This window comes from Ochotona curzoniae, unplaced genomic scaffold, assembly GCF_017591425.1.
Source record: "Ochotona curzoniae isolate NIBS_2020 unplaced genomic scaffold, NIBS_Ocur_1.0 patch371, whole genome shotgun sequence".
In the NCBI taxonomy this organism is placed as follows: Eukaryota; Metazoa; Chordata; class Mammalia; order Lagomorpha; family Ochotonidae; genus Ochotona; species Ochotona curzoniae.
The window spans coordinates 863,401-883,441 of NW_024466941.1; the positions used below are offsets into that span (position 1 = coordinate 863,401).

The 20,041-nt window shown below is 39.6% G+C and overlaps 1 protein-coding gene across 1 annotated transcript in view; it reads right to left on the minus strand.

Annotated features, from left to right (window-relative positions):
• The window catches only part of LOC121167464 (protein enabled homolog), a gene marked incomplete at its 5' end in the record, with an annotated part of 68,400 nt that overhangs the window by 37,364 nt on the left and 10,995 nt on the right, over nt 1–20,041 (minus strand). The window contains one exon of the mRNA XM_040996882.1: nt 2,227–2,283. Within this exon, the coding sequence (XP_040852816.1) occupies nt 2,227–2,283 (57 nt within the window). The remainder of the gene's footprint in view (nt 1–2,226; nt 2,284–20,041) is intronic.

Below are 20,041 nucleotides of genomic sequence, written 5' to 3' on the forward strand. Positions count from 1 at the left end.
GAGAGAGAAGACATTAATCAAGGCTAAGAAATGAGTGAACCTACTTTGTTCTACTATGTCATCCTGAAGAACTGCTGTTTCAGAGTTAGTTTTCCCCCTGTCTCATTATCACAGCCAAAGACAATGAATAGTTGATCTTACTTTGTCCTGGCAAACAGAAAAGATATATAGCAAAGTTTCTGAATGGTTCTAATAAAAAAATTTGTGCCAATGTTACTGACCTATAATGAAGGAAATGATAATCTCTAAATTAGATATGGCATTTCAGTCTTGCCTTCAACACTGAGTTTGGATTAAATCACATTTCACTGTCACACTTTATTTTTCACAGATCTTTCACACTTATTCACAGACTATTTAAGAAACACAGGACTAAAAGACAAATAGGCACTATACACAATACAGTCAAGTTTAAACTTAGCAAAGTGGTAATTATATTGTTTGCACACAGTAAAAAATAATGGGGAGAAATCTACTTTTACACACATGTTTTTACACCTTTGAAAATTCAACACGGTTAGGGTCAAATCAATCCTTTCTCTGCAATTGGGTAAACCATTATTTGACATGTGGACCCCAACACATTTAGTAGGAAAAATACATTAACAGAGCATTAAGTAGGTTTCCAAAATGAGCTGGGAGCCCTAATAACACAAATATCAATAACTATTCATGGCTGGTTCAAAAGATGGCTTGGAAGAACCCCCAGGAGGAGGCAGAAAAATCAGAAATAAAAGTTAATGAGTAAGCAATGTTTATCTGTGGAAATCTAGGACACGGTGGGGACTTAACATTAAGGCCAAAAAATAGGCTCATTACTGTACCATGTCACACGGGGCAATCCTGAAATGAAACTTCAGGTGAGAAAGAAACACCTTAGTCTTTTCAACAAATGAGTCTTTTTTTCCTATCCCAATAAGTATATACATTTCATATAGTAATTCTCTTTATTAAGAAATTCTGTAATTCTGAGGAATCACATGAAAAGTTTTCAATCACATACATGCAGCTGAACTACTTACATAAAATTCAAATTTTCTCTCATGAACTAACACAGTCAAGAAACACATGAGTGAAAAGGGCACATATGCATTCAAAATGACTTGGGGGAGGGCCCTCCAATAATTAAAACTCACTTTTAGCACTTAGGTTTTCAAAATTGAGTTTCAGGAGCCCAGCACCGTGGCCTAGCAGCTAAGTCCTTGCCTTGAACGTGCTGAGATCCCACACAGGCGCCGGTTCTAGTCTCGGCAGCTCCACTTCCCATCCAGCTCCCTGCTTCTGGCCTGGGAAAGCAGTTGAGGGCGGCCCAATGCTTTCAGACCCTGCACCCGTGAGGGAGACCTGGAGGAAGTTCCTGGCTTCTGGCTCCAGATCAGCACAGCACCAGCCATTAGCACTGGCCGTTGTGATCACTTGGGGCGTGAATCATCAGACAGATGATCTTGCTCTCTGACTTTGTAATAAAAATAAATATATCTTTTTTTTTTAAAAAATTGAGTTTCAGAAATAAGGGAGTCTAAAAAAAACTGTGCACAAGGTAACCCCCTCTCTATATCATATATATAGCTAATATATGTATCCCCTTGTGTGAGAACAGGGATATGTACAAACATCTGATTATAATTTGATCATAATTATAATTTGTAAGTCACACATCTAGTTCATCCATGCAAATAATACATGTGCACACAAGTACATATAAGAGTAAAGAAAAAAACTCTGTAAACCTATATTCAGTATAACCCACTGAGCAAAGGAGGCCGTCAGCAAGAAATCAACCCATCAAAGCAGGCTATAGGTCACAGATGCCTCACAACACACACCTAAAACCAATTCAGGTTAAGCAAATGCTCCCTCCGAGTAAGTTACATTCCTCAAACCATATTTAGATGAATTTTAATTTTCCCTCATATTCTAAATGCAGCTTGCTCCCAAACAAAATAGTTAAAAAATGAATAAAACCTCCTCTCATTTGTACTGAGTATAGTGGAAAAAATAGCTGTAAGATCCTAACTCTAATTAAATCTCACTAACAAGCCAACTCAAAAGCTGACCCATCACCTACATGAACCACAACAAATACCACAACATAAAAACAATAGCTTGCTGTATATCCCAAATGCCACAAACCAGACTATGGCCTAAGGAAACAAAAGTTATGGAAATGTGCAAGAAAGTATGTACCACAGCTTGAAAAAGTAATGTAAACATAATGTTGCTTACCACAGAAAATACATCGCAAATTAGTGCTGTCCTGGGTAGCAGTAACCTTGCTCTGGGCTGCAACAGACACCTTGGTGTTAGAAGCTTCAAAGGACAATGGGGCCATCTGAAGAACTTCACACAAACTAAAAGGTGCTTTGAAATGTTCAAAATGTGTTTATACATACGTCCTACCTAGATCCTCATCCTGGAAGCTCTGCAATTTAATAAAAACGTATCTTCTTAAACATTAGTTCTTAAAATTTTGTGAATGCAATCATGGAAAAACCCTATAAAAAGCCACAGAATGATGTACTTCTATTTTTAATAATTTCTGTAGTTAAACAATCAAAGACTACAATCTGCATCTTAGGGTTACACATTTTAAAAGTTAATGTAGACGAAGATTGAGAAATTAAGTTCTATGGCCATTAAGGTCAATTTCATGAAATCTACCTTCTGCAGGAGAACCGTATCTGAAAAACAGTTTGTAGGATATGCATAAGATTAACTCACTTCTATTTGGGACAAGCCCATAGATACTGTAAATAGCCCCCTGCAATTCGAGGGGTTTTATATTTATTGAATAAAGTATTATTATATCTGTCTTGCACTTTGAAAAAAAAAGATATTATATATTAGCAAGTCACATTTTATTAGTTCTACTTTTCCTTAATACATATACAAACTTGACAAAACATCTTACTAAAAACAAGTGATCACAAATAGCTATTTATTTAGGCTACATAAAATTTAGCTTGTTATCAATGAAGCAAATTCTTTACATTCAAAAAAGCTCAATGAGAAGATAATTTATGAAAAGGGGATATACTAATCTAAAACCAAAGTGACAATCAAAATTGAGATGGCAAAAAATATATAAAATATACTTTGTTTACTACCAATTATATATAAAAAAACTTTACATCAATAACTTTCTGTAAAATCCTCAAGAAATTCTTTTCAGCACCAGAAAAAAAAAATTTTCCCATCTATATTAACCAAGAAACAGTTAATGGGTTAAAAATATTCTGGCTTAAGAAAAATCACATAAAGGCAAACAAGACAATTTCTTAGCTTTTCCCCTGAAACTGTATTTAAAATAGTACCACTCATACTAACTAAAAAATTTCAGTGGAATCAGAACCCAACCAATTTATATTGAAATACACGTGAAGTAAGTCTTAAGTAATCAAAATAATTTTATTAGAAATATTTAACTTAATGATATTAAGTCTTGCTTTAAAAATAATACATAGAGCAGATATCTCCAAACACAAATAAGTCTAATAAATGTCAATCTTTGCCAAGTAATTCCAACCACCCCATCCATTTACTAAGTCGCATGCACAATGTTAACAACAACGAACATGAGAGCAATACCACAGGCATACATACGAAATGTCTCCCAAGCTGAGACCATTCCAAAATAAACAATCAGAAAAACCTCCATGCTTATAACTTAAATTGCTTTTTAAAAATCTATCTTCTCAATGTTTGTAAGTGCCTAATTTCATAAACATTTACTAAACAGACACATGGCTAGACTTCAGGTTTTACCTTTCAGTTTCTTAAATTCATGTTTCAAGAGGAAAAAAAAAAAAGGACAATTTAAAAAACTTACAAGAAAAACCTGAGAAATCATCTCGTCTCTGACAGCAAAGAAACTGCCACATCCCATTACCAATCCCGTTGGCAGAAAGTCACCTGACAATTGTCAGAATGCAGGTAAACCATCATTACTGCGCAAGACAAAACATTTTCAATTCAGAAATTCCAATCTTTCTCATAACTGTAACTATTAAGCAATGTTACAGCTTTGGTATCTCTAAGCATTTTCTTCCCACTGACTTTCACTTCATATTATCAAGTAAAATATTGATCTAAGTTCTGATAAGCGTGCTTGAATTCTACTGCAGTTTGCATTTCCCGAACATACTAAATTATTCATTCCCCCCCCCCCCGCATGTACGAGGCACTTTCTGCTTAGCAGTGATATCAATTTAACTCTTTCCTCACACACGGAAGAAGGGGAGAAACTGAGAAAGAATGTTTATCCTCTAGGTTGGCTAAATTCAGTTGCCAGGTGTTTCAATTCCTCAGGACTAGTGCATGTGCTCCATGTACCTTACATTTTAGCCAGGAAAGGACATCCCTAAGTTACCAAATCAATACAGGGTGGTCCCCCAAAGAAAGCATCAACTAGAGAGGTTAAAACAAAGTAGTCTGTCCTGCCTGTTCAGTTATCGCTAACGTATGTGCGGAACGACCAACTGCCATCCTTTCAGCTTCCCCACCTTGAGCTATCTGTACAATCAGGTGTTTGCTACAAGTAGGGAAATACAAAAATCATAGGCAAGAGGTTAGTGGTGGAAAACAGCAATTACTACGATTTGATCAGCATTACTGCACTTTATTACTCTGTAATGACTACAGGAGACACTTAGCACTCTCATGCTTTTAACATTAGAGATTTGCACTATTAGCAGCTACTCCCAGTGCAATTTGAAAAGAGAATGCCACACATTTCAGTATTACCCTATCCCAGGACTAAATGAGAAAATGAGTTGGTTTATATATGGGTTTGACTTTTACACGCTCTGTAAACTGGTCTGATTCGTGACTGAGTACAAGGATCCAGATTAGTGGTGTCCACATTGTGACCTTCCTGAAGGCTTTCTGGTACTTCCACCTTACTTGAAAACCTCTGCTCTAAACATTTTTGACAGAGCAAAAGTAAATGTATTTGTGTTTGGAAGTATCCAGATTAGAAGGCAATGCTACAGTGATACAGTATGAATTGTAGAGAAAAAAGAAACAGCAAGTACCAACCATATCGCTGGGCACTTCACTGGAAGACATTTAGAATCAAAAGCAGTAAACTGGATTCCAAAGGCATTATAAAAAAAAAATTAAAGTCAAGATTAACCTTTGTAAATCATTCACAATATATACTTTAGATAAACTTTTTAAGATCCTTTGTACAATCTAGTTTTCATCTTCTTTTATTCCTTATAAATTCTCCCTCCAACTTACATGCAAATGTAAGAATTGCCAACAGCTGACAAACTGTGGATACTTCATCCACACTAGGCTTCACAGACAAGTCTTAACACGTTTCTCAGTCCATCATCTGTTTGTTTTTTTTAAAAGATTTATCAGATTTCAAAGATATGGAGGAATTGGGGGTATAAAAGTGGGATGAGTGATGCCGTAAGGGTACAGGTTTTCTTTCTGATGCGATGAAAATGTTCTAAAACTGTGGTGATGCTTTCAAACCCCTGTGAACAGATATATATTAAAACTGTTAAATTGTGTACCATAACAGTGTCAGGCTGTGCATATGTTCTTCCTCCCAAAATTGTTTATAAAGTTGAAAATATCTCATTTTTACTATCTCTGAGTGGTGAGATTGTATGTTTTATGGTTTTCCAGGCTGCCTGAATTTTTACAAGCAGCACTCAGCTCTTTAATCAGAAAAAAGCCATACTTGAAACTAAGTGTTTAATTATAAGAGTGGTTCTTGCTGCATAGCACTCTTAACTGGCTCTAGTTTCTGACAAGTGGAGTGGATGTAAACAAAGAATTAAGGGGACTTCAATGTGACCTCAAATGCTGGGGAGAACTGCAAGCCAGGGATCTGAATATCAGAATCAGGCGGAAGGCCAAGAGCAGTTCCTTAGCATCAGGTTCTTTTACAGCAGGCACGAGGCCCAAAGGCGTTTCTGAGGTTGTGATACTGAAGTCAAGATGCTTCAGAAACACCAGAACTGTCCTATTTAAACCAGGACTGTGCCTCCTTTTCCAGGGGAATACCACTGCCCTTGTCCTTCATTCCTCTCTGTCCATTAATACAGGAATCTCAAAAAGTGGCTTACTAAGAAGCGCTATCTATCTAAAACAATGTAAGACAGTATAAGCAAAAATGAAAAGGATGTCTAAACTTTGTGAAACTCAAAACCATGTGAAATTTTATTAAAGGAACAGTTTTGTTAGGTACATTAAAAATAAACAATGTTCAGCCAGGTGCGATAACCTAGTGGCTAAATCCTTACCTTGCACAAACCAGGATCACACATACGTGCCGATTCATGTCCCAGCTGCTATACTTTTCATCCAGCTCCCTGTTTATTGGCCTGACAATGCAGTCGAGAATGGCCCCAAGCCTTGGGACACTGCGCCCAGGTGGGAGCTCTGGAAGAAGCTCCTCGTTCCTGACTTCAGATCAACCTAGTTCTGGCCATTGCAGCCACTTGGGGAGTGAATCAGTGGATGGGGGATCTTTTGCTCTGTCTCTCCTCCTCTCTTTATAACTGCAAGAAATGAACCTTAACAGAAATAAATAAAGGATTCAGCACATCATGGTTTGTTTTTCACAGAATCTGTTAGAAAGGAACCATAAAAGGGAGAGAGGAAAAGACAGAAGCAGAGATCCTTCCATTCATTGGTTGATGACTCAGATGCCCAAAACAGTCAGGGCTGGGAAAGGCCAAAGTCAGGACCATGGAACTCCATCCAGACCTCCCACGTGGGTGGCAGAAACCCAAGTCTTTGGGCCATCACTAACTGTCTAGATTATTTTACATTTCCTGTTTGAATCAGACATCTGGCTTACCAGACTTGCAGCTGTTCAAGGGTAGTGTCCATACTTTATTCATTCTCCTATTACAAGTAGCTAGCACAGTGGTTGGCACATAGTAGGTCACCGTAAATCTCTCTAAAAAAAGCCATTTTACAGAACTGACACAGTCTGGGCCTGGCTCGTGTCCTACCTGCCCCACTTTCCATCCAGCTCTCTGCTTGTGGTCTTGGAAGGCAGTAGAGGAAGGTCTAAAGTCTTGGGACCTGCTCCCGCATGAGAGACCCAGAACAAGCTTCTGGCTCTGGATTGGTTTAGCTCTGGCTGTTGTGACCACCTGAGGAATGAACTGGCAGATGGAAGATCTTTCTCTCTGTCTCTCTTCTCTGTAAATCTGAGTTTCCAATCAAAAATACGTAAATCTTTTATAAAAATTGAATTAAAACAACTTTTTGCAGGAGACCAGGACTGAGGTCCTGGTTCCGGGTTTCACCAGGCTCAGCCCCAGCCATTGGGAGCATCTGTAGAGTGAATCAGTAGATGAATATGCATGTGCTCTTTCTCTCTCTCCCACTTTCTAGTAAACAAAATAGAAGTTAAACCACGGTTTCAGACAGACAAAAAACAACCTCACGTGGATGGGAACACCTAATTGAGCAATAACATGAAGAAATGGGCCAGAAAAGTTGAACATTTTAATGGACTATAAGGCTGGAATCCTGCAAGATTCTGGAGAATAAACTATGCAATTGTTGGGCCTGGCAGCATGGCCTAGCAGCTAAAGTCCTCACCTTGAACACACCGGCATCCCATATGGATGTTGGTTCTAATACCGGCAGTCCTGCTTCCCATCCAGCTCCCTGTTTGTGGCCTGGGAAAGCAGTTGAGGACAGCCCAAGGCCTTGGGACCCTGCACCAGTGTGGGAGACCTTGAAGAAGCTTCTGGCTTTTGGCTTCAGTCTGTGCAGCTCTGGCCGATGCAGTCATTTAGGGAGTGAATCATCAGACAGAAGATCTTCCTCTCTGTCTCTCCTTGTCTATCTATCTGACTTTCCAAGAAAACTAAATAAATCTTTTTAAGAAAAAAAGTTAGATATACAGAGGAGAAAGAGATAGGAAGACTTTCCATCCATCAATTCACTCCCCAAGTGGCCATAACAGACTGCTGAGCTGCTCCAATGCCAGCAACCAATAGCTTCTTTTTGGTCTCCCATGTGAATGTAGGTAACACTGTCCTTAACTCGTGCTTTAATGAGTTAAAGGATAAATTCTTGTGAAGCGGTAACTGCTGAGCTAATTGGTAATATGGAAATATCAGTTTGGTTTTACCAGCGTTCTGAAACTTAGAAATAAACTTACCCTAAATAAACTGAGGCCAAAACACCTAAGTAGAGAGAGAAGACAATTCAAGCTGGTGTTCCATAAATACAGAACCTCTTTAGAGCAGAAAAATAGTTCTGGCTTCCTTAAGAACAAAATTAGACTCAAACATGTACTAACATAAATAATACTATATTATAGTATTAAATACATTTGAAAGCTGATTGTGTATGACATCTTTATTTGAGCCAATGAGATAACAAGCTATACTTGAAAAACAAAATGTGTATTTTGGTCTGATGAAAACAGACACTTCAAATAATTTTATCTTTATATGAATAGAATCTAGTAGTCAGCAACCATGGCTCAACAGGCAAACACAGACATCCCAACAGGGCGCTGGTTCATACCTCTCCTGTTTCAGTTCCCACCTAGCTTCCTGTCAGGGCCTGGGAAAGCAGCAGAGGATGGCCCAAGTCACTGGGATCCTGCACCCTTGTGGGAGATCTTTCAGAAGTTTCTGGCTCCTGGCTTAGGATTAACTCAGCTCTGGCTGTTGTAGCCATTTGGGAAGTGAACAAGTGATTGGAAGATCTCTTTCCTTCTTTTTCTTGAGCTATAAATCTCCCTTTCAAATAAAAATAAATCTTTAAAATAAAGAATTAAAATCTGTTACAGGTCAACATTGCGGCCCCAATTGGATGTGCTACTGGCACCTCACAGAGGTGTTGGTTCATTCCCTGTTGCTCCACTCTTGGTCTAGCTCCCTGCTGCTAGGCCGAGAAAAGCACTGGAATATGGCCCAAGGATTTGGATTCCTGCCACCCATGTGGACGACCCAGATAAAGTTCCTGGCTTCAGCTTGGGCCAATGCTAGCTGTTGCAGCCATGTGGGAAATGGGAGAAAGACTCTCTCTCTCTCTGCGATTCTGATGGTTCAAAATAATTACAATTTTTGAAAACCAAAAAAAGATGTAAGTGTATGAACAGCTTTGTCACTAACCCTGGCTCTGTTACATTTATATAATCCAGAAATGAACAAAGTAATTTTTGAAAAAAGGAAGACAGAAATACACCAAAAGCCCTACTGTACTAAAGGAAGAAAGACAGAGTCTGGATATAGGGTAGAATGAAGTTTCCTCAGTGCAGACCCCAGAGAGGACAGGCCTGAGGAACAGCCAGTGGCATTAAGCAGTCTTGATGGAATATCACTGTAGGTATGTGGTACACAGAACACGTGTGCAAACCCCACTCCACTCCTCTGCAGAAGAAACCACTCATTTCCTCAGCATTCATGTCACTTATCCAGTCGGTATCTTCAATTAGGCAGTGTAAGAAGTCATGGCTTGGGCCTGGCCGGTGGCCTAGCAGCTAAAATCCTTGCCTTAAATGTGCCAGGATCCCAAATGGGCACTTGTTCTAATCCTGACAGCTTCACTTCCCATCCAGCTCCCTGCTTGTGGCCTGGGAAGCAATAGAAGAATGCCCAAAGCCTTGGAACCCTGCACCCGTGTTGAGAGACCCAGAAGAGGATCTGGGCCCCTGGCTTCGGATCAGCACAGCACTGGCCGCTGCAGTCACCTGAAGAGTGAATCATCGGATGGAGGATATTTCTCTCCGTATATATCTGACTTTGCAACAAAAATAAATAAATCTTTAAAAAAAAAAAAGGCATGGCTTCAGGGAAATCTCCAATGAATGGGGATCAGTGATTACTTTCGAGTAGGAAAAAGTAATTCTGTATCATACTACCACAAGAAAGATCAGAACAATATTTGCAAGAGTTTGGTTTACAATTCATTTCTTCCTACATGAGTGGAGCTATAGTACAATATTTTGGAAAACATCCGATATTTTACATAAAATACAAGTCATCTGTTCTGCTATGTTAATGATCTCAGAAATTACAAATGGATATGGGCATTCAAGGTAGCAGTTAAAATGCCCATGAGGCTGATGCAAGAGCTCAATTGGCTATTATTCCACCTGCAAGCACTGACATCCCATGTGGACACTGCTTCTTGTCCTAGCTGCTTAACTTCCATTCTGCTCCCTGCTTGTTGCCTGGGAAAGCAGTCTAGGACAACCCAAAGCCTTGGGACCTTGCACCCACGTGGGAGACCTGGAGGAAGCTCCTGGTTCCTGTTTAGCTAAACTAGCTGTTGCAACCCTGTGGAGAGTGAACCAGTGGATGGAAGATCTTTTTCTCTTTTCTCTGTAAATCTGCCTTTCAAAAAAAAAAAAATCGTAAAAAAAGATGCCCACATCAGAGTACCTGGATTCAATTTTGGCCTCAGGGTCTCACCTCCGACCTTCTACTAAGGTAAACTCTGAGAGGCAGGAATTAGAGCTCAACGCTGTAGATACTTGGCAGATCCCACTGAGGTCAGCACTAAGCTGTGAACGTCTGGGAAGTGAAACATCAGATAGGAGCTCTCTCTCATATTTTTTTTTAAAGATTTATTTTTATTATTTTTATTTATTTTTTATTTTTATTATTTTTTATTGGAAAGGCGGATATACAGAGAGGAGAAACAGAGAGGAAGATCTTCCGTCCAATGATTCACTCCCCAAGTGAGTGCAACGGCTGATCCTATGCCAGTCCGAAGCCAGGAGCCTCTTCCGGGTCTCCCACGCGGGTGCAGGGTCCCAAAGCTTTGGGCCGTCCTCGACTGCTTTCCCAGGCCACAGGCAGGGAGCTGGAAGGGAAGCGGGGCTGCCGGGATAGAACCGGCACCCATATGGGATCCTGGGCGTGCAAGGCGAGGACCTTACCACTTGCACCACCGCGCCGGGCCCCTCTCTCATATTTTAAAAAAAAAATACAAATGCTCACAAAATTGCATAGTCTACCTTGTAAGAATGACTTTTAGTATCTTTTACATGTGTAGCATGCTCTATTTGCTTATCTCACTTTCTAACTACTGTTCAAGTTCCACACGATACTTACAGTGTCCTGCAGGTATCTGGGACCATATCCTATCTTCTCTACACAACTAGTAGACCTGCAGAATGCCAACAATTTAGAATTATATTCAATCATTTTTCACATATAATATCATACAGTACCTCAGTACAGGAATGCAAATGATTCAGTTCGCTGTGGCTTCATTTCTTTTCATGTTTTTAAGTATTTATTTTATTTATTTGAAAGGGAGAGTGACAGAATTTGTTTATCTTCCATCTGCTGGTTCACTCCCCCAGACTGCTATGACAAAGCTAGCAGCCTATAACTCTGGGGTCTCCCATGTGAGTAACAAGGTCCCAAATACCTAGGCCATCTTCGTCTGCTTTCCCAGGTAAACTAGTAGGGAGCTGGACAGGGAACAGAGTAGCTGGAACATAAACCAGTGCCTTGATATGGGATGCTGTGTGAATGTGTGAAACTCGGTAGCTTGGGCCAGTGTTGTGGTATAGGGAGTAAAGCAGCTACCGGCAATACCAGCATCCCAAATGGGTGCCGGTTCCAATTCTGGCTGTTCTACTTCCAATCCAGTTCCTTGTTAATGCGCCTGGGAAAGCACGGGAGAATGGTCCAAGTGCTTGGGCCTCCGTATCCACATGGGATACGGGAGAAAAGCCCTGGTTTCGGCATGGCCCAGTACTGGTTGTTGCAGTCGTCCGGGGATTTAATTAGCAAATGAAGATCAATCACTGTCTTTCTTCCTTTCTCTATAGCCCTTCCCAAATAAAGAAATAACATTTTTTTAAGAGCCACTCAAACTTTTAGTGATTAAGAATTAGAAGCAGGGTAGGTGTGTTGTACATCAGTTAAGCTGCCATTTAGGATATTCACATTCCATATCAGATTCCTGGTCTGAGTCTCCATGATTCTAATCCAGTGTCCTGCTAATGCGCATTCTAGATGATGCTTCAAGTACCTGTGTTTCTGCCACTCACACGGCAGACAGAGTTCCAGGTTCACGGCTTCAAACCAGGTCTCACAGTGATTATTGGCCGGCATTAGATGTAAGACCTCTTTCTTTTTAAATAAAAAGAAAATGAAAAGTTTTAGAAAGCACTGTTGTCTTTAAAAGAAGTACAGAATATCATCACTAATGATCACAAATATTAGGAGAAATAAGCTGTATTGAACAAATGAAAAGTATCTGATATAGAATAGAAACACTTATGTTGTTAACCCACATTTTCTGGTCTGAATTCCAACCCAGAACTTCCCAAAGCAATTTTTGTAGGTTAAGTGGGAGCTCAGAAAAGAGGTTTAAAGGAAAGTCAAGAGAATCTAAGAGAAGCAGCCTTCCAAGAGAATTCAGTCCCATACATCCATTGTAGTAATGAATATCCTAGTCAGCCCTTCTGAAGATTGGAAGATGAATCCTCAAATAATTTTCCTTTAAATTGAACTCTTTCCAGGAACCCTGGCTGAGAAAGGCTAAGGAGCAAGGCTGAAAAGTGAGGTTTTTAAAGCATATAAGGTAGCCAACAGAAACCGAAAGCCCAATTTACTTAGGGAAATAAAAATCATGATAGAACCAGAAAAATTTAAACAGGAAACCAACACTGAGTTGGTTATACTTTATTCAGCTAACTTTTTTCAGTGAGTAATTTTGACTACCTATTTCTCCATGTGTCAATCAAACAGTGCTCTGGGAGAATGTATTTGGATGTGAAGTGATACCTGAAATTATTTCAGCTGTATGAAGAAAATCAGTAGTTGGGAGAACAAGTGAAAAATGAATATGTAGCTCACTGTTTAAGAATTAAATTTCCTGTGAGCCTGAATGAATGTAGGTCTTAGGACAAAATGTACATAAATACAGTTCAGCTTTTAAATAGTTCATGGTGTGACAAAAGAATCTCTATTAACTTCTTAATTAGACTTTAAAATTAGAGAACTCCACAACAAAGTAATTAACAGAGTTAAGTTTTATTACATTTGAATGTCCCTTTCCACTGGAGATACTGCAAATCTATTCTAATTCAAACAGTAATTTCTACAAAACAGTGATGGATACAATACTCAAACAGTAATATTCACAAAACTGCTAAAGAGTGTGTGGAGTGATTCTCAAGTGTTGTAGAAAGTTAAACAAATCCCAGTGACATCATTACCACCTCGGCCTAAGCTCCAGAACTCCAGAAGCACAGCTTGCTTTCTGAAGTACTGAACTCTACACCCTATTAGCATGCTTGCTCCAAAGTCTCACGTTAAACGTGGTCTATCCCTAACTCTCACAAGCCCTTCTTGATCAGATTCACCTTTCTGAATTTATTCCCACTGGACAAGAGACTCTCTGCTCTACCAGCAGCCTCACTTTTCCCATCTGGCAACCGCATTCTACTTCCCATGACTGACAATGCCTTCCAACTTCATCCCCAACACCTACAGCTTATCCATCTTTCAAATTCAGCTAAAAAAAAAAAAATCACCATTACCACATTCCTCCATTGATCTAATGAGAAGACAGACCATCATCATATAGTAATTCATCTGTCCTTGGATTTCATTTTTCTCTTATGGATATATCTTATCTCCCCTATAATAATAAAAGATCTTCCTCAAGGACAAGACCTATGTTAATTTCCCCTTGCATACAAATGCATCACAATGATGGGTAACTTAATTTTCCACACACACACACACACACACACACAAAAAACAACCACCACCACCACCACAAAACCCTTGCCATCCAACCTAATGGTTGTTAAGACACCTGTTAAGATAACCATAAAGGGGCCCGACAATGGTAGCCTAGCAGCTAAAATCCACAACTTGCATGTGCTGGGATCCCATATGAGTGCCAATTCTAATCCTGGCTTCCCATCCAGCTCCCTGCTTGTGGCCTGGGAAGGCAGTAGAGGACGGCCCAAAGCCTTGGGATTGTACACCTGTGTGGGAAACCCGGAAGAGGATAGAAAATCAACATCTCACTCCTTCTCCATATAAATCTATGTTTCAAATAGAAATAAATCTTCCCCCACCCCAAAGGATGCCCATGTTAAAATGCCATTTGCGATACCTGCCTTGGGCTTTAGTCCTAGCTCTACTTATGATTCCAGGTTCCCGCTACTGCACACCATGGGAAGGAGCAAGTGCCATTTCAGGCAGCTGGTCCCGGCTTCAGCTTGAGCAGAACCTCAGCTGGGGAAAGAACCAGTGGATGAGACTTCTCTCTCAAATAAAAAAATACTAATGCCCTTACCATGACAACAATCTGAAATATTTTTTCATTATACACATTTCCTGAGTGATGAAACAGCTTTAAAAAAGGCTACTGGCTGACAACAGAGAGACTTCATTAGGGAGTCTTCTGACTCTGAATTGAAGTTATTTTACCTAAATCACAGCAAAGGCCATAACATCTCACTGTAAAATACAAAACAGGCTTCCTCTACCCTACTTTCTCATTCTAAACTGCTTTCCTTAAAAGTCTTTTTAAGGGGACCCAGCATAGTAGTCTAGCAACTAAAGTCCTCGTCTTATAGCAGAAGATGGCTCAAGCCCTTGGGCCCCTCCACCCATGTGGGAGACCAGAGTTGTGGCTCTTGGCTTTAGCTCGGTTAGGCCCTCAGCCATTATCGTCATTTGAGGAATTGAGTCAGAGGATGGAAGATCTCTCTCTCTCTCTTTGAAATAAATAAATCTTAAAATATACATCCAAAGACGGTAAAGCACTGTAGCAAAAAGAAATGGCCCCAAAGATGCCCATTCCACTCCCATCCTCCTGTGCCTGCCTCTCTAACACATGAAGCTTCAGGCAAGTCCCACAGCTTCAGGTCCGTGACTCCATCTGTAAACTGGGAGTGACACCTGATACATTATCCTTTCATTATAGTGAAATTGTACATTTACAAATAGGGGTGGGACTGAAGAAGTACCAGAATAAAAAGAGAACAAGATGGCACCCACACTAGACTACCCGTCGCCATGCACATCCTGAAATTCATTGAATCATGAGTTACACTTTGAAACAAAGTGTTTCTTTTCCAACAAGATTAGTTGACTTAGTAAAGCTGAAAGTGAAAAACCTTGACCAAGATTTTCTCTGAGATGCGTTTTCAGCCAGAGTATATTATTTCATGAAAGCATTAATAAATAACCCTATTCTCCCAGATACAATATATCCAGAACACAACTGCTATGCACTACACAAAATTTCTTCGAGGCACTTACCCAGCCTCTTCTTCAATGGCCATGTCATCATCTTTAAACATGATCTTTCCCCATCAACATCTTACTGACAAAGTAAAATAAAGAGGTAGGATTCTAAATATTATATCTGACAACAAAAGTCATTGATGCCTCTATCTAGCCATGAACTCTTGGCTCGGTCAATCCAGCTGACTTTCTATAAGCCTGAATCCCATCTCCAAAACAAGGATACTAACACTGGCCTTGCAGAGTTAGTATAACTGAGTAATGTCAGCACAGGTTAAGACCAGGCACACAGCAGTGACCATAGGTAGCTCACTATTCCTCCTCAAAGTTGCGCTAACAACCAAATAACAACATGGGTAAGAGGATGGAACACAGCTCTCGAGAGAGGGGAAGCAGTTAACTAAAAGTTGGTCCTCTCTGTTCATCTGTACTGTGGCACGTCTCAGGTTGTGCCTGTTATCACAGCCATGTCTTAAACGGATCCAGCTCACTGCATCACGCTTGTCCTAACAAAGCAAATCCCTTCATATCTCACACGGAGTTATTGAACACATGATAAAATGCACACTCCTCAGCAGGACACCATGCCTTTCCCAACCTTTCCAGTCTCACCTTTTGGGATTTCCTCCCCAATACATTTTCATATCCAAGCCACCATATGACATATTTGTTGTTCTCCAACTTCTCCTTGTTCTTACTAAGTCATCAAGCTTACTGAAAATGTTCATTTTTAAGACATAACATAGTTTAAAAATCCCTCACTCTTCAAAACTTTCCCTGACCCTGTAATTTTCTTTAGAACTGTATCCTAATTTTGCCTGCCTGTTGTCTAGAAGTTCCAGCCCAAGGATAAGATCCTGGAAGGGAAGTCATCTGTTTTATCAGATTTGTATCTTTCCAGTGCCAACCAAAGTATCCATGTTCAAAATACGTTTTTACTTAAATGGTATTTCTGCAACATGAACTTAATGTTGTTGTTATCGTCAGCAATCTGCAAGACTGAAAAACAAAATTATCAGTGTAAATATAAAGTATTCCTGAAAATGCTACCCCCACCCCATTCCCAGTTTTAATCCAATTAGTGAATGAGGAGCCAAGCTGAGGAGGATGGCGGGGATGGGACTGAAAGGTTATCTTAAGAAAGTATGATGAGGGACCAGTGCAATAGCGTAGTGGTTAAAATCCTTGCCTTGAGCGTACCGGGATCCCATTCGGGCACCCGTTCTAATCCAGCTCCCTGCCTGTGGTCTAGGAATGCAGCTGAGAACGGCCCAAGGTTTTGGGACCCTGCACCTGCTTGGGAGGCTTGGAGGAAGCTCCTGGCTCCTGGTTTTGGATTGGCTCAGCTCCAGCCATTGCGGCCGCTTGGGGAGTGAACCATCGGGCGGAAGACCTTCCTCTCTGTATATCTGCCTTTTCAATAAAAATAAATAAGTCTTAAAAAAAAAAAGAAAAAGAAAAAAAGAAGGCAGGATGAAACGCATGCAAATACTCATCTTAGAAAGTATATCAGCCCAACTTATCGTTAGGGGAAATAGCTGAAGAAAATCCCAATCAGAAAGAAATGCAAAATAATCACATTTTCAAAAGATAAAATAAAAATAGTCTTACAGTTAGTGATTAAATTACTTTGAGGATTTCCAAGGTATATTTAATCTTAGTTAAGTAGAACCTAAATACTAGAATGATTTTCCTGGCTATGAATAACATTTTCTTTCTTGAAAAAGTTTTTTTTTTCTATTTTCAAGTGATTTAAACCTTTCACAAAACTGATTATGCAAATTTACTTCCACAAATAATTCAACCACCAAACAAATAAAAACACACTTTTAAAAATCCAGTCTATTTCTGCTGGAGAAGGGGAAAGACATACTGTAGCATTTGGTACAAAAGGAAGAACACTAATTCAACTCCTTTCAAAAATGTTACAGCATGTGATTTGTGGGTTTTTCAACTTCCAAATATAGCTCACTGTATTTAGCACCTTCTGTACTTTCCAGTATATTAGATAATTGCACACCAAGTTAAAAACAAAATAAGGGAAAACATTCCTGCCACCCACTCTTGCATAAAAAATAGGAAATATTAAACACACACACTGCACCTTGGAAAGATCAGCGTGACTACCCCCAGAGAAAGCTGCTTTTTCTCAATTTAAAAAAAGCACGTGAGGATTCAGGCACAGGCTGAAGGAGAGGAAGGGAGAGCTGTGTAATTACCAAACCCTGGTCTGCAGCATCCCATGGGTGCTCGGCAGCATCCCATGGGTGCTCAGCAGCCTCAGGCCCCTAACACAAACATTAGTTTAACAAGCTTCCTTTTCTTTTTCGTCATTTATACATCAAACCTTTGACAACAGATTTCTAAATTAAAATCTGAAAATCACCAAGAAGTGACAATGTGTATTACTGACATTACTGTCTAATAAACAAAAAAAGAGAAATGTTCAATTAAGAAAATCATTTCAGGGCCCGGCACGATAGTGTAGTGGTTAAAGTCCTCGCCTTGCAGGCCCTGGGGTCCGGTATGGTTAGGGTTAGGTTAACTGGTTCTAATCCCGGCAGCCCCACTTCCCATCCAGCTCCCTGCCTGTGGCCCGGGAAAGCAGTCGAGGATGACCCAAAGCTTTGGGACCCTGCATCCATGTGGGATATGCAGAAGAGCTCCTGGCTCCTGGCTTTGGGTTGACTCAGCTCCAGCTGTAGTGGTCACTTAGGGAGTGAATCATCGGATGGAGAATCTTCCTCTCTGTCTTTCCTCATCTCTGTATATCTGCCTTTCCAATAAAAATAAATCTTTTAAAAAATAATTTCAAAGAAATTTCTCAAATTAAGAAATCTAATCTCTGTAACTGATTTAACTTCATGAGTTTTATTAAGCCAGTACTTGTTTAGAGAAAGGGACCCAAGCTTTCCTGATTTGGTTTTGGCAGAAATACAGTCAATGGCTTCAGCAGGAAACTGGCTGTGAATTCCATAACCAACAGTCAGTGTGGCAGGGAAGACATGGCCCGGCTGAGGTGACATCAGTGACGGTTGTCTAGGTGGATATGGGGGGTGGGAGCACGCCTCTCCTACGTCTGTGACGCTCACGAGAAACCACACGCCGCCCTGAGACACTCCTAGCATCTACCTCCTTCCAATGAATGCCGTCAACAATCAGAAATCAGGATTTCACACTAATTTATGAAAACAGTTGTTTCCTAAATAAACCTATCAACTTACATCATTTTAAGGCTTTATTTTCTTTGAAAAAATAAGCAACAGCAGCAGCAAAACCACACAGAAGCAAGAGTTTCTTTGCCAGTGACTTGGTCTCCAGCACCAGGTGACTGATACGATGGACCAGTTACATCCACTGTTCTCTCTCCAGCCAGTTACCACTGAGATGGCACACAGAGCAATAAAAAATCCAAAAGGCTAGTGCAGCAGTCCAAGGCTGCGTGATTTTCCTATTTACTAAACCTTGAATAATGTGGAATATGTCCTAATGCTTATTACAACAGAAGATGCAGTTTCACATTAAGATCCCATTTCAAACAAATAAAATCAAAAGAAAAAAAAAATAGAGGAATATGATTACTCCCTGAGAAAAATGATCCTTTGCATTTGTAAGTTTAACTATATTCTATTTAATATTTTGTTCAAAGTATCACTGGTTGTTCTTTTGAAGGTACAGAAATATTGTTAAGTTTGTTCCAAACATAGGGAAGACAAATATCAAACTTGCCAAACTGTGATTCTTTATGATGCAATTATTTAATTAGATATTAAGAATCACAATTACAGTTTATTCCCTAACGTAAAACAAAGTTGAATGAAAAGCAGCTGTACTGTTAAAGTAGAATGTCAATATAATATGGCTATCCTCCAGAAAAGTGCAGGGCCCGAGACGAGGGACACACAGGCTGCACAGGCTCTCCTGTGCAGTTTTCCAGATGTAGAGAGGCAAACCAGAAGTCCCAATGCTTCACTTTTTCACAAAAGATTAAATAAGAAAACCATGTACAAGTTATTCATAGATACTCATTTCCTCAAGAGAAGATCTAACAGAAATTATCTACAGATCTAATAGCAACTTTTTTGCAGGAGTCCAAAATGCACTAATACATAAGCTAAACAGTTCAGTTCTCTTTAGAGTAGGGCAAGGCATAAATATAATTTAACATACTTTAATGGGTTTTGGAATTCTGTATTTTCAACAAAATCCCAAATTTTCAGCTGTTAAGTCTTTTCTCTTAAAACTTGGCAATAAACATTAACAGCACACATATCATTAAAATTACTACTAATAAAACTATATGGGCAAAGGTAAATATGTTTCATACAACACTTAATTTTCTGGTTATAAAATCTATCTTTTCAAAAACATAGCCACACACACCTGTGTTTTTCTATTTTTTAAACCAAAACAAAACTAAACTCATCCCCAACAGTTTTAAATTCTGGTTTGTTTTTTAAACTTATTTCCACACGAACATGCAGTATCAGATGCAATTCATAGCTCACGCCACATGAGGGCACTCCTAAAATCTTTAAATGATTTTCATATCCCATCTTTATGTACTAGCAGAGACGGAGTCCTGCCTGAAGTTCACTGGCTCAGTAACGGATTGGGAAAAAAAGTATTTCTTCATAAAAGACGATAAATATGTCTAATTCCTTGCATCTTCTCTGGGCCTCCAAACCTTGCAAGGAGATTTTGTAGAGCAGGATGAATATAATCAAATATTTTCAAATGACAGAAATTATAATTACCATGATAGCTAAACTCCTACCATCAAACTTGTAGATTATACGCTTACTACCAGCAAA